Raw genomic sequence first — 15795 nt, forward strand, 5'->3', positions numbered from 1 at the left:
GTAATACTTAGCATAAGCAAATGAAACACATTTCTAATCAGTGATTGTACTGAAACTTTGTGCCTATATTTAGTCATTGATCATATCTTATTATAATCGCTGTGTCATTGTTGTGAGGGTATAGCCTAAGTGTTTAAAACATAAGGTCAGCTAAACAGAAGACATCATACAGTATTATTAATCACATAACAACCAGTGATTGTCATTTAGATTTTTAAAACAGTGATTCATGATTTTTTGCCCTATATGAAATCATGTGAATGTACTGTTAAGGGTTAGTTTAGGTCAATTTACAAAGCAATAGTGAAGCAAATGCTGAAACGTGATTTTCCTTTTTGTGTATCAGACAAGCCACCGGATAAAATTTGTTTATAGGAGCAGCATTAGATCTCACCGGTGGGAAAGTGTGTAGGATGTTTGTATGAGAATTATTTTATGTTTCAGCGACTACATAAACACATCACTGAGGAAACTTACACCGAATGTATGTTGGGGGAATCCTGAAATAGTGTGAATCCAAAACATTAAACTGTAATCCTAATCATGTGATATATCATGTCGACATTTTCAGTGTTGACTGTCCACAATTTTTACAAAACACAAATTATTCCCTACCACATTAGGAACTATTCAAATACGTATGGCTTGACCTTCAGTATCTGAATATGCACATCAGTTGGGTACCAGCAGCCTCGTTCCAGATTGTAGTTAACCACAACAGACACACCCTTGACTGAGTCTGTATGTGTGTGTGATGGGGACAAAAGGCTGTACCTATTTTGTGACATGCATACTTTTTTGAAAGCGAAGTCACTGGCGTAGCAAAGTAAATATCTGGATAATGAAAGTAGAGAGACCATATATATAGTTTTACCATTTATTCTCACCCTGTAAGAAGGGAAGTTGCCTTGAGCTGAGGTTTTCTGGATAGGATTTCCAAAATGGAATTTAAATTACTCGTCTTCTTCATCTTAATTTTACCAAAAGGTACTGTAAATGTTTTTAATGATCATTTTATAAATGTTTGCTATTAAACAACAATGTAGAAACATTTGTTGCACTGATTTAATAGTTTTTCATCTCTTTAATAAATAAAGAAAAAAAACAATAATTATAAAAAGAATAATTATATATTAATTTATGTATAAATGTTTATGATTCATATATAAATTATATATACAATTTTATTTAGTATGTCAATCTAAGTTTATATATTTATTTAAATATTTGCTGAAATTTTTTATATACATTTTCACACAAATAAAGGTAGAAAAGCTGTCATTCAGGCTGTACCCATAGTACCCTTTCAAAAATACATCTTTGTAAAAAAAAGGATGTATATGAGTACCTCAAAGGTACATAATGGTACTTCAGACATACATGTTTACCTCAAAGCTACATATCTGTATCTAAATGGTACATATTGACCTTTTTAAAGGTTACCATCCAGGTAAACTATTTCCGACATATACCGTACATTCATTAAAGACATATGTGTGTTTGCAAGTACAGTAGACTGCTGTTTGTTACATTGCTTAACGTTGGATTTTACTCATACACTCACAAAAAATATACATGCCTAAAATAGTCATCACCTTTTTAATACAAATTTCATAACACTTTACAAGAAATTTTAATTAATTAACATTAAGTCAAGTTAATGCATTATCTTATATGAATTAAGAGTGAGCAATATATTTTTACATTCATTAATCTTTATTAATCATATTAGTTTGTTGTATTTCTAATGTCAGCAGACATAACCTTATGATTTAAAATGTATTGAAATGTTAAAATCATCATTAGAAAAAATTTGCTCTAGAAGTAAGTTCATGTTAAGTATTGCAGTACCTAATGTTAACAAATGGAACAGTACTGTAAAGCGTTACCGCAAATGCAATAGGAAGGCATCATGGATGTTACAGGTGCTTCATGAAACCACACCCTGAATAGGAGCCATTTTAAAACCTTTAACAGTGCAGGATCTTCTCACGGATGTAACGACATCTATAATACATTTACTGTAGAAAAAATTAAGATGCAATTTTTTCACTGTGGATACAGAGTTTATAATTTACATTACAAGTACAAAAAAATTACATAAAAAATAGATTACATAATATCTGTATGCTGATTATTCATATTATTTAGTTCACCCAGTTATCCTGCACTGTACTGTATCCTATATAATTTGACATCACATTACTTTGCTGTTGTGAAAAAACAACAACTTTAAATTGTAAATTTAAAGTAAATGTTTTTAAATAATAGACTAATCACCTTTTCTGTTAACACCCTCTAATGTGCATTATTTTTAAAGGGATTACTGTGTGCGACACAAAGTGTTACCACAAAAAAACCTGTACAAATACACAATAATGCAAGGAATTAATATGATTTTTCAAACTTACAATTTGCTTTACAGTATGCTTAAAATGATAATGTCTCTCCTTTCCTAGGTCTTACTGCAGTGACACTGCAACCATCAGCAAACCCTGTGCGTGTGGGCACCAATGTCACTATTAAAGTAATTGGCTCCACGAGCAGTCCAGCTGGTGCCTGGCTGTTTGGGCCGAGTGTATTGTTTGTGTGGTACTCGGGGTCTCTGTTAATCGGCAGTAGCTTCGAGAATGGAATCGCATTCAACAACACAACATATGATCTCTTTTTACCTACCGTAACTCTGAACAGTTCTGGTCTTTATGTATTTGAGGACATCGGAGTGAATCGGAGCAAAGCCGAGCTTATTTTAGATGTTCAGGGTGAGTAACTCATTTAATGTGAGCAGGTCTTTCACATTATTGCACACTAGTGTAGTAATGTTTAGTCTTTAATCCATTTAAATTTACCACATGCTTTATTTAAAAGACCACATGATGCTCTTTGAGTATAATGAATACCATAACCAGTTTTTCATAATGGACACAGACTGCTTAACCCCTTCGGACCCTGCATCCACTGGAATGGAGATCATGTTTTGTGTTTTAACCCAACAAAAATGCTGATCAACCAATCAAAATATGGCACACTAATTAAACACCAGAAAAATCAGGTCTGAAGGGGTTAAAATTCTATTTTATCACCTTGGTTTTTCTAGCATATGATTTCCTATGCATGTATTCAATTAAGTTTAATAAATGTACAAAGGCACAGGTTAATACAGCCTTTTGAAATAATGTTTACTTTAGTTACTTAATTTAAAGATTGTTCCTGAAGCTTTCATAGCAGGGTTGAGACATAATCCAGATAAAGAAAGGGAAAGAGTCACTACTGAAAAAAATGATTCATTAAATTTAATAAAAATTTTTAAGGTAAGTGGTTGAAATCAATTTATTTAAGCTACATTTAAACAAAAGTTTTTTATTTTATTTTACTTTACTAATCTTTTTTGTTTAAATGTAGCTTAAATAAATTGATTGCAACCACTTACCTTAAAAAAAAATATTAAATTCAATGAATCGTATTTTCAGTGCAGAAAGACATGCTTTAAGTTGGCATTTTCTTTTTACCTCCAGAACCTATAAGTGCCGTGTCTACAGGCGTTAGCAAATCAAACCTAATGGAGTTGAACGACAGCGTGACGTTCACATGCTCTGCCAGTGGAACACCGATGTGGATTTCGTGGCAGAACGGCAGCTCTCTGATCACAGCATGGGATAGGATTGTGCTCAGTAATGGCGGACAGGTTCTTACCATTAATCCGGTGATGCGGTATGACCAAGGACCGTTCAAGTGCATTGTGGCAAACAACATCAGTAATGGAGAAAGCACGCAAGTTAGCCTCAATATAAGCTGTGAGTATAGACATAACACAATATCAGAGTTATTACAAAGTGTTAAACGTTTGATTTCTTTATTTCTTTATAAAGAAATAATGCTTTTAAAGGGCATGGTGAGGTGTGGTAAACTAACAATTGAATTCATGACTGAATTGTATCATTTGTTTAGATGGGCCGAGTAACATGAGATTGACGGCCTTGCCAGACAGAATAGCATATGCGTCAGGCTCTGCTATATCTTTGTCATGCATGGCCGACTCCAACCCACCAGCATCTATGTCCTGGACATACAACGATGTTCCTCTAAATGTCAGTGGCTCAAACCTACAAATTAATAACCTTACCCCAAGCAAATCAGGACAGTACACTTGTGTTGCCCGTAACGCGGTGACATTCCTATATGCTACAGTGACAAAATCCATTCGCATACTTGGTGAGCACACTTTCAAAATATGTTTTTCTGTATTTGCGCCTGTGAACATTTTTATATTCAATAAATTATGCCATTTGTTTACTTAGAATCAATATCACAAGTGATGGTGAATCCCCAAGCAGGCTACCCGATAGAAAACGCGTCTTTTAGTCTGTCCTGCAATATTGTGGGGTCGATGGGTTCCATTCAGTGGATGAAGAATAGCTTGTACCTGGTCACCGACAGTAGGATCACATTCTCCAATCAAAACTTAACCTTAAGCATTAATCAACTTAATATCAATGACAATGGACAATACACGTGTGTAGCCAGTAATGATGTCAGCAACATGAGCAGCCTGGCCTACAACTTCAAGGTCAACTGTGAGTAACACAGATATTTACAGGAGAAAATTCATATGAATGCAATATTATTGTCATCGGTTTTGATTCTTATAACATTTACACTAGGGCTTCACGGTATTGAAAGAAAAATGCGATAACTTGGTAAACTATGCGGCATACGCTAATGCTTTCTCTTTGTAAAATTTATGTCAATTATATATTTCACAGCATGCATTTCAAGTTTCACTCTCTATATCAGACCAGACTCTATACATAACTTTTAAATATTTCAACAATTTGGTTATTGCAAACATTTGCTGTATGCATTTTGCGGTATGCACATTTGCAATATTATGGTAATTCCGGTAGTTATCTTGAAGCCCTAGTTTTCATAAAATATGAATGCATTATATTTTAAAACTTTCTGTATCCATGTGTTTGTCAGATGGCCCAAGAAATGTAGCAATCTCTGGTCCAGATGTATCTGGAGTGGGATCGATTGTGACCTTCAACTGTTCTGCTGACTCTCAACCTCAGAGTCAGTACAGCTGGTATTTCAATGGCGTGAAAGTAGACAACAGATCGGTGTATACGACAGGAGCTCTCACAGTCAGCAATACAGGACGGTATATCTGCATGGCCTACAATAACATCACAGGCCAAAGCAGCAATGCCTCAAAGGACTTAACTGTAATTGGTGAGTTATTTACAGTAAGTAAATGTATGTATGGTGGTTATGTATGTATGTATGGTTAACCTCAGTGATCTGTGTGAAATTTAGTTCCTATCAGTGCCATTACGGTGACCATAAACAACCAGCAACCGGTCTTCAATCAGTCATTCACGCTAACCTGCAACATCGTTGGAGATGTTTCCTCCATTCAGTGGATGAAGAATGGTCTGCCTTTGTACGCCAACAGCAGGATCACGTTCTCCAGTACCAACTCAACCTTGAGCTTTAACCCACTGAATCTTAATGATGGTGGACAATACCAGTGCGCAGTTCGCAACCTTGTCAGCAACATGACTAGCATGCCCTACAACCTTACTGTCAACTGTGAGTAACTTTTTAACATCTAGCCATCACATCTTTTAGAACTTTGTAGATGTTTTTGAGATTTTCTTTCAGCAGAATTGTGGTATTAATGAGTTCAAAGTGTTTCAGAGCTGAAAGTTTATCTGTGTCTTCAGATGGTCCATGGAACCTCACAATCTCTGGTCCAACGGTAGGAGCTGTAGGGTCAAATGTGACCTTCAGCTGTTCAGCAAATTCTCAACCAGCCAGTCAATACAGCTGGATCTTCAACGGCACAAATGTGGGAACCGCTTCAGTCCTTGTGATCAGATCTCTCGCAATGAACAACAGAGGACAGTACACCTGCGTGGCTTACAATAACATCACAATGAGCAACAGTAGTGCTTCAGTGAACTTAACAGTAATCAGTGAGTTCATTGAAAAGGCCTTCAAAAAATATGCATCTTATACAGTAGTTTGCCAGTTCTGTTGTTAACATGTTGTCTTAAGTAAAAAAAATTTATCCGTTTGAATTACAGATTATATCACAGCTGTTTCAGTGAACCTAAACAATCAGCAACCGGTCTTGAATCAGTCTTTCTCACTAACCTGCGGTGTCAGTGGAGATGTTTACTCCATTCAGTGGATGAAAAATGGTCTGCCCGTGTACCCCAACAACATGACCACTTTCTCTAGCAATAACTCAACCTTGACGTTAAACCAACTCTCTTTCAATGATGCTGGACAATACCAGTGTGCAGTGGTTAACCCTTTTGGCAACATGACCGGCAACCCCTACAACCTTACTGTCAACTGTGAGTATACCTGTAGATATGTAAGCATCACTGCTTTCTACAACTTTCTAGATGTGATTGAAATTTCCTTACAGCAGAATTGTGATATAAATAAGTTGTTTGTTAATGAGTCAGAACAGAGATTGACCTGTGCTTTATCTGTGTCTTCAGATGGTCCATGGAGCACCACAATCTCTGGTCCAACGGTAGGAGCTGTAGGGTCAAATATGACCCTCAGCTGTTCGGCAATTTCTCAGCCAGCCAGTCAATATAGCTGGTTCTTTAACGGCACAAATGTGGGAACCGCTTCAGTCCTTGTGATCAGATCTCTCGCAATGAACAACAGAGGACAGTACACCTGCGTGGCTTACAATAACATCACAATGAGCAACAGTACTGCTTCAGTGAACTTAACAGTAATCAGTGAGTTCATTGAAACGGCCTTCAAAAAATATGCATCTTATACAGTAGTTTGCCAGTTCTGTTGTTAACATGTTGTCTTAAGTAAAAACTTTTATCCTTTTGAATTACAGATTATATCACAGCCGTTTCAGTGAACCTAAACAATCAGCAACCGGTCTTGAATCAGTCATTCTCACTAACCTGCGGTGTCAGTGGAGATGTTTACTCCATTCAGTGGATGAAAAATGGTCTGCCTGTGTACCCCAACAACATGACCACGTTCTCCAGCAATAACTCAACCTTGACGTTAAACCAACTCTCTTTCAATGATGCTGGACAATACCAGTGTGCAGTGGTTAACCCTTTTGGCAATATGACCGGCAACCCCTACAACCTTACTGTCAACTGTGAGTATACCTGTAGATATGTAAGCATCACTGCTTTCTACAACTTTCTAGATGTGATTGAAATTTCCTTACAGCAGAATTGTGGTATAAATAAGTTGTTTGTAAATGAGCCAGAACAGAGATTGACCTGTGCTTTATCTGTGTCTTCAGATGGTCCATGGAGCACCACAATCTCTGGTCCAACGGTAGGAGCTGTAGGGTCAAATGTGACCCTCAACTGTTCGGCAATTTCTCAGCCAGCCAGTCAATATAGCTGGTTCTTCAACGGCACAAATGTGGGAACCGCTTCAGTCCTTGTGATCAGATCTCTCACAATGAACAACAGAGGACTGTACACCTGCGTGGCTTCCAATAACATCACAATGAGCAACAGTAGTGCTTCAGTGAACTTAACAGTAATCAGTGAGTTGTTAATTGAAAAGGCCTCCACACAATATGCATCTTATAGTTTGCCACTTCTGTTGTCTAAAGTAAAAACTTTTATCCGTTTGAATTACAGATTATATCACAGCCGTTTCAGTGAACCTAAACAATCAGCAACCGGTCTTGAATCAGTCATTCTCGCTAACCTGCGGTGTCAATGGAGATGTTTACTCCATTCAGTGGATGAAAAATGGACTGCCCATGTACCCCAACAACATGACCACGTTCTCTAGCAATAACTCAACCTTGACGTTAAACCAACTCTCTCTCAATGATGCTGGACAATACCAGTGCACAGTGGTTAACCCTTTTGGAAACATGACTGGCAACCCCTACAACCTTACTGTCAACTGTGAGTATACATGTAGATATGTAAGCATCACTGCTTTCTACAACTTTCTAGATGTGATTGAAATTTCCTTACAGCAGAATTGTGGTATAAATAAGTTAAAAGTGTTTGTAAATTAGCCAAAACAGAGATTGACCTGTGCTTTATCTGTGTCTTCAGATGGTCCATGGAGCACCACAATCTCTGGTCCAACAGTAGGAGCTGTAGGGTCAAATGTGACCTTCAGCTGTTCGGCAATTTCTCAGCCAGCCAGTCAATATAGCTGGTTCTTTAACGGCACAAATGTGGGAACCGCTTCAGTCCTTGTGATCAGATCTCTCGCAATGAACAACAGAGGACTGTACACCTGCGTGGCTTACAATAACATCACAATGAGCAACAGTAGTGCTTCAGTGGCCTTAACAGTAATCAGTGAGTTGTTCATTGAAAAGGCCTTCAAAAAAATATGCATCTTATAGTTTGCCAGTTCTGTCTTAAGTAAAACCTTTCATCTGGTTGAATTACAGATTCTATCACGGCTGTTTCAGTGAACCTAAACAATCAGCAACCGGTCTTCAATCAGTCATTCTCACTAACCTGCGGTGTCAGTGGAGATGTTTCCTCCATTCAGTGGATGAAAAATGGTCTGCCCGTGTACCCCAACAACATGACCACGTTCTCCAGCAATAACTCAACCTTGATATTAAACCAACTCTCTCTCAATGATGCTGGACAATACCAGTGTGTAGTTGTTAACCCTGTTGGAAACATGACCGGCATGCCCTACAACCTTACTGTCAACTGTGAGTATACCTGTAGATTATGGTGGTCTTTATTTTTAAACTTTTAAAAGTTCATGGTCTCACCCCACCAATATGTTTAAATAAATAAAAAAATATTTTGGCAAAAAAATTTAAACATTAAAGGAATAGTCTACTCATTTTCAATATTAAAATATGTTATTACCTTAACTTAGAAGAGTTGATACATCCCTCTATCATCTTAGTGCGTGCACGTAAGCGCTGGGGCGCGCTGCCACACTTTGATAGCATTTAGCTTAGCCACATTCATTCAATGGTACCACTTAGAGATAAAGTTAGAAGTGACCAAACACATCAACATTTTTCCTATTTAAGACGAGTAGTTATACGAGCAAGTTTTGTGGTACAAAATAAAACGTAGCGCTTTTCTAAGCGGATTTAAAAGAGGAACTATATTGTATGGCGGAACAGCACTTTGGGAGTACTTCGACTCGGCGCAGTAACACCCTCCCTCTCCCATTATGAGAGGGAGAAGGGGAGCGGATTTTTCAGGCGAGTTGAAGTACTCCCAAAAGTGCTGTTCCGCCATACAATATAGTTCCTCTTTTAAATCCGCTTAGAAAAGCGCTACGTTTTATTTTGTACCACAAAACTTGCTTGTATAACTACTCGTCTTAAATAGGAAAAACGTTGATGTGTTTGGTCACTTCTAACTTTATCTCTGAGTGGTACCATTGAATGAATGGGGCTAAGCTAAATGCTATCGAAGTGTGGCAGCGCGCCCCAGCGCTTACGTGCACCCACTAAGATGATAGAGGGATGTATCAATGTATCTTCTTAGTTAAGGTAATACCATATTTTAATATTGAAAATGAGTAGACTATTCCTTTAATATTAACAGGTTGCTCAAGACCTTTGAAGTTTAACACATTTGCATATTCTGTGAGACTTTGTGCTAACATGTATAATTGTTTAATAATATATACTTATGGCAGCAATGGACTTATTTGACCATGCTCCATGCAATTAAAACTCCTGTTTTAGTTGTGATATTTCTTTCAAAGCAAGAAAGCTTCAATGTGAATGAAGCACAATAGACAATATACACTGAGACAATGGCTGAAGCAACACGAAGCAATTCCGCTAACGTTATATGGTTACTCGGAACAGAAGAGATTGAAATAACTTGAACAAAGTTACCCTCCACGAAGCAAGTTTTATGTGTGTTGTGCATTTTAAATGGTACAGTTTTTTGCAAAACTATGTGATTTCAGAAATATTCAAAGGCTTTGAGCAACCTCTAGATATTGTAGGAACAATTCAAATTTATGCACAGTGTGTTTTTATTGATATCCTAACACATTTAGGGGGTGAGAGTTGAACATTTTAAACAAAAGATTTAACCCATTATAGGACCAACATAATGTAAATATATTGGCATCACTGCTTCTACAACTTTCTAGATGTGATTAAAATTTCTTTACAGCAGAATTGTGGTATAAATAAGTTTAAAAAAGTGTTTGTAAATTAGCCAAAACAGAGATTGACCAGTGATATTTCTGTGTCTTCAGATGGTCCATGGAGCACCACAATCTCTGGTCCAACAGTAGGAGCTGTAGGGTCAGATGTGACCTTCAGCTGTTCATCAAATTCTCAACCAGCCAGTCAATATAGCTGGTTCTTCAACGGCACAAATGTGGGAACCGCTTCAGTCCTTGTGATCAGATCTCTCACAATGAATAACCGAGGACAGTACACCTGCGTGGCTTCCAATAACATCACAAGGAGCAACAGTAGTGCTTCAGTGACCTTAACAGTAATCAGTGAGTTGTTCATTAAAAAGGCCTGCACAAAATATGCATCTTATAGTTTGCCACTTCTGTTGTCTTAAGTAAAAACTTTCATACGTTTGAATTACAGATGCTATCACAGCTGTTTCAGTGAACATAAACAATCAGCAACCGATCTTAAATCAGTCATTCTCACTAACCTGTGGTGTCAGTGGAGATGTTTCCTCCATTCAGTGGATGAAAAATGGTCTGCCAGTTTACCCCAACAACATGATCACGTTCTCCAGCAATAACTCAACCTTGACGTTAAACCAACTCTCTCTCAATGATGCTGGACAATACCAGTGTGTAGTTGTTAACCTTGTTGGCAACATGACCGGCATGCCCTACAACCTTGCTGTCAACTGTGAGTATACATGTAGATATGTACAGTGTTGGGGAAAGTTACTTTTAAAAGTAATGCATTACTCCCCCAAAAAAGTAACTAATTGTGTTACTTAGTTACTTTTCATGGAAAGTAATACTTGCGTTACTTTTGTGTTACTTTTTCATACTTGGCTAAGGCTTGATCTCTTTAAGTCCTTGCATGTGTTTTTATGACTGAGAAGTTCTGCATTTGAAAAATAGCATTTTCAGTCGTAAAAATGTCAATCTCCGTTTCTTACTCAAACTGTTCCTGCTCAGGCGCAAACACATAGAGTGCGTGATTCTAGTAAATCAGTTTAATTCAGTACATTATTTTTTTTAATCAAATTAATTAAACTGAGAAGTAACTGTGAGTAAGAGATACATTAAATTTAAATAATATTATATCAAAATATTTGCATTTACAAAAACAGTACATTACAAAATAAACATGATTTCAGATGGTCCATCGAGCCCAACAATCACAGGTCCAAGCGTGGCAGAGGTGGGGAACAACGTGACCTTCAACTGTTCTGCTGACTCTCGTCCTGCAAGTCAATACACCTGGTTCTTCAATGGCTTAGTAGTGGCAAACAGCTCAGTCTATGTCATGGTAGCCGTCACACTAAACAATACAGGATGGTACACCTGCATGGCCTATAATAGCATCACACAAACCAACAACAGTGCCACACTGAACTTCACTGTATATGGTGAGCTGTAACTCAAAGCACTATTTTCCAGTATTATCGTACAAGATAAATAACTTTGTTTTAATTGAGAGCAGGTTTGTCCATTAAAAGACATTAAACAAAGTCAAGGTTTTGAAACATGTTAACAGTCAACAAAGCACTACTAACTTTGTAATATTGTGTGTATTTAGAGGGGATCACCTCCGTGTACGTGAGCTCCAATCCACTTATTCCAAAGGATTCCGAAAACCTGATACTTACGTGTAAAGTGAATGGATCCTACAACAGCGTCAGCTGGTTGAAAAACAGCCAGACTTTACAGACATCTGACAGAGTAGCAATCACTGGAGAGAAAAACAACACGTTGAACTTCACGCCCTTGAAGACAGCTGACAATGCAGTGTACCACTGTATCGCTACAAATCCGGTTAGATCTTACACGAGTCAACAATACAATGTGGTGGCCAACTGTGAGTAATGTTCTTCCCTTGTGATTACTTTGCTTTGATCTACTTTGTTGTGGCTTCTATCAAACCACACTGTGGGTTTACATAATACTGTAATTGTTATAAAACTTTATTTTTAATGTCATTTATGAAAATGATTTGTGACTCCTGATCAATTTCTATCGACACTTAAGACTACAAATCCTATCTTTACACCCTGTTTAACAGCATCATCAAGCTACGCAGTTGTTTTTTAGCGACCTCACACTGCGAAAATTACATATTTTGCTTTTAAAAATGTGCTATAAATTAGATTACGGCAGATGCTTCCTAACACATCCTCTTAATCTTTATTGAGCAGATGGACCAGTTAATGTGAAGATTTTAGTAGATCCAGGGTATATGACAACCCTCACATGCAGTGCAGAATCCCAGCCGGCGGCCGTGTATCAGTGGATTGTCAACAACGGCACTGTGCTAACATATCAAGCTACTATTGAAATTCCCATTCAGAATATCCTGGGCTACAATTACACCTGTGTGGCCAGAAACCCCTTGACCAACACGATAGTCTACACCAGCCACTTCATCGGTGGTGAGATTTTTCCCAAACTGACACAAATAAGGAATAAAGATGCAGCATTTATATGTATAGGTTGTTTCTTTCTGTTTTCTAGATGTAGAATTAAATTAAATGAGACAAAGACAGACTTCTATGATAATCTGTTCAGAATTTATCTGCCTGCTTGCTTACTTGTTGTATAATCTCACAGCTCAGTTAGTTACAAACATGATTTATCCTCTGTCTAGTTGCAGCAGTGTTATGTTAATGTGCCAGACAAAAACTGACTTGAGTGAAACTTGATACACCATTTGTGATCCTGAACCACAAAACCCATCATAATAGATTTTGTTTATTGAGATTTATACATCATCTGAAAGTTGAATAAATAAGCCTTCCACTCATGCATGGTTCTTTAGGATAGGTTTGGTCGAGAAAATCTAGATTTCTAAATAATAAGAAATTCACCATAAAAGTTGAAGTCAAAATAAAGTCCTTAGCAACTGCATCCACTCACAAAAATAAGGTTTGATAGGCTATATTTATTGTTGGAAATTTACAAAATATCTTCATGGAACATGATCTTTATCTAATATATCATATATCTTATTAAAGAAAAATGTATAATGTAGTCCAGGGTCACATTTGAGTTTTGGTTTCTTGCCTTTCGTCTTGTTTTCTGGGAGACTGCTGTGCTGATAAGGCTTAGGGTTTTCATACATTGCTAAATTTATTTTAATGTAATGGTTCAATCATAACCTATACTTTTCTCAGTAAGTCATGTTAAGTTACATTTTAATTATATTGTATGGTATTATTGCAAATTCCTCATGTATATTATAGAATTTCCCCTATTTTTGGCAATTTTTAAGCTAAACTGGAATGTCTGGTGTTAATATGATACCTGTCATCTGTCATGCATGGTCTCAGATAAAGTACAGGCATAACGTTTTAGTAGGATATCTTGTTACACACCATCCTCGCATAAAGCGCTGTGGTAGGTACAAGCCTTCAAATGAAGTGACATGTTTCTGACATGCGGCCATTTCTCAAAATGGTTTAAATTTGATGCAATTGTTATTAATTCAGCCATCTCCCTATTATTACAATAATGTACATGTATTTTGCAATAATACCATGACAGACAGACAGATAAGCTTCTGATATGTATTTGATGTAAAGCTGCGTTGGAAAAATGTGAAATACACATAAATTAAACTTAATTAAATAGATGTAATCTAATAACAGATTTTTACTGTTTTTTCACAGACTACCCGAATGCTTCTGTCAGTGTCCACGCGAGCGTCATGTTAACCGCTCTTCTCGCGCTCCTGCTCATTGTGCTGAATGAATGCATGTAAACCTGAGAGTGACATTACGCCTCTGTGTGGACTGACTTGAGGTCTGAATGAGGTTTACGGGTAAAAGAAAATGTTAAGGTACATATAAAAGAATAAAAGCACAGTGGAATGTATCTGCAATTTTTTTAAATGAATCTAAGCACTTTTGTACCTTATTTAGAGCATAAGCATAAATGGATTACAGGGTTGCAGATGTCTGGAAGACTATTGACCATATTACATTGTTTGCTTATATAAATTTATTATAATTGTGCTGTAGCCTATTTATTATCATTACATTACCACAAATGAATTATAATTGTGCTGTAGCGTATTTATTATCATTAAATTACCACAAATAAATCACTTATCTAATTAGTCAGAGTTTAGTTTTATATATATACAATAGATGTCAACTGGGGAAAATACATGGAGATAATATTTTAATATTCAGAATAGTAGCTCTGAGTTTTTAAACGTATGATATCCTTCTACACACTATTACACACCAACATTAGCAACTATGAAACTATTTCAGTTACTTACCAGTTTGTTTTACAAATGTTCATAATGTTACATATGTTTATAATCATACATAATATAATGGTTGGCTATTTCCAAAAATGTAAACACATGCTAGCCGACAAATGTCAAATGTGATATTCTCTGTTAAACTAAATAAATAAATTATGCAAAGAAATCACTACTGTTTTATTGGTGTAAAGAACTAATCGAATACAGAACTTTTAAAGTATGAATGATAGGACAATACATACAAAATCAACAGACAAAACAATAGATGCAGAAATAACTTTGTATATAGTATTTCTTATTTTAGATACTTATTTTGCATAAAGAAGCACAAATATTAAAATGTGGGTGCTGAAGATGTTGGCGAAAATGTTTAAAATGGAGTACCCATGGCTTTGTTGCTTTTCTTTCCATTCTTGATGTTTTGAGGAATCAGCTGTTTGCATTTTTTAAATGTCTTAATCCCTTTCTTCTTGCACAAGTCCCTTTGCTTTTCGCTGAGGATGGCTGAAAATATATATATATAAACTGTTTTAATGTCTAGCCAGTAAAGTTGGCAACTTCCCACATTTTTATTTCCCTTTCACGTGCTACTGTGCTTAATTTAACAGCGTGATGATTTTAGTAAACACAGGTTGCGTGACTTACTGCGTTGAGATGGCAGTGAGCAAGGACAGTTTTGCTTCTGACCATTTCTTCTCTCTGTAAACAATGCATCTATCAAAATGATTCAAACTCCTCATTCACATTTGAAATACAGTAATGAAATTCCAATGCCTTGTCCGTTCAAATCATTACATAAAACCTGCATTATCCTCAACAAGTTAGATATATCTGTCCTTCTGCATAAAGAGCACTGTTATTACTTACCAATGCAGTTGCATGGCCTGCCTTGTTGAAGGGACATAGATTTATCTGAATCTCCCTGCTGAGGTTGTGCTGCTCCAATAACATACAAACATCAAAGATTTACATTTACATAATTTATCTCATTTATGCCTGTTGAGATAGTTTAAAAATCGTACAGTTGGTTTGCTCAGTAACTCTAGGGACCATTAATTGAGGGAAAGATGGTAAAACAAGCAGTGAAAGCAGTAAAAGGTTTAGTATTGGGCTCTTTTTTTGTTGTTGTCAAACAATTTAAAAACGTATATTTGCTATCATATGTACCATTTAAATTTACATTTATTTACCATAAATAGTTTTTATGATAATTTCTCACAAATAAATAAAAAAATAAATACCTTCACCGTAGACATCAGTGGCAATCAGAACAGCACAAGTTAGCAGAAGTATCTGGAACTTCATCTCTGTTCAGAAACACGATCTACGAAAATACGTTGAATAAGATTTTGCTTTCGAGA

The 15795-nt window shown here is 36.5% G+C and overlaps 2 protein-coding genes across 4 annotated transcripts; one reads left to right on the top strand and one right to left on the bottom strand.

The window, feature by feature from the left end:
• The first annotated feature begins 771 nt into the window (after window positions 1-771).
• On the top strand, window positions 772-14045 carry ceacam1 (CEA cell adhesion molecule 1). 3 transcript variants are annotated; one of them, XM_065245849.2, is made up of 21 exons: window positions 774-987; window positions 2460-2762; window positions 3516-3794; window positions 3949-4212; window positions 4299-4574; window positions 4981-5232; window positions 5317-5592; window positions 5727-5978; window positions 6090-6365; window positions 6516-6767; window positions 6878-7153; window positions 7304-7555; window positions 7653-7928; window positions 8085-8336; window positions 8432-8707; window positions 10237-10488; window positions 10586-10861; window positions 11322-11573; window positions 11744-12022; window positions 12360-12593; window positions 13830-14045. In XM_065245849.2, the coding sequence occupies exons 1-21, from the start codon at window positions 942-944 to the stop codon at window positions 13919-13921; spliced, it is 5193 nt and encodes a 1730-aa protein (XP_065101921.2). In that variant the 5' UTR covers window positions 774-941; the 3' UTR covers window positions 13922-14045. The 3 variants fall into 3 exon arrangements, with proteins under 3 accessions (XP_073667727.1, XP_065101922.2, XP_065101921.2); XM_073811626.1 differs by lacking the exons at window positions 10237-10488; window positions 10586-10861 and having other exon boundaries at window positions 772-987; XM_065245850.2 differs by lacking the exons at window positions 8085-8336; window positions 8432-8707; window positions 10237-10488; window positions 10586-10861 and having other exon boundaries at window positions 772-987.
• Window positions 14046-14781: 736 nt separating this feature from the next.
• LOC141280008 (uncharacterized) lies at window positions 14782-15795 on the bottom strand. Its single transcript, XM_073811699.1, has 4 exons — window positions 15676-15795; window positions 15302-15370; window positions 15080-15133; window positions 14782-14938 (listed from the first exon to the last, which is right to left on the bottom strand). Exons 1-4 carry the CDS (start codon window positions 15737-15739, stop codon window positions 14805-14807), a joined length of 321 nt encoding a protein of 106 aa, XP_073667800.1. The 5' UTR covers window positions 15740-15795; the 3' UTR covers window positions 14782-14804.

The sequence above is a fragment of the Paramisgurnus dabryanus genome, chromosome 13 (assembly GCF_030506205.2).
Source record: "Paramisgurnus dabryanus chromosome 13, PD_genome_1.1, whole genome shotgun sequence".
NCBI lineage: Eukaryota > Metazoa > Chordata > Actinopteri > Cypriniformes > Cobitidae > Paramisgurnus > Paramisgurnus dabryanus.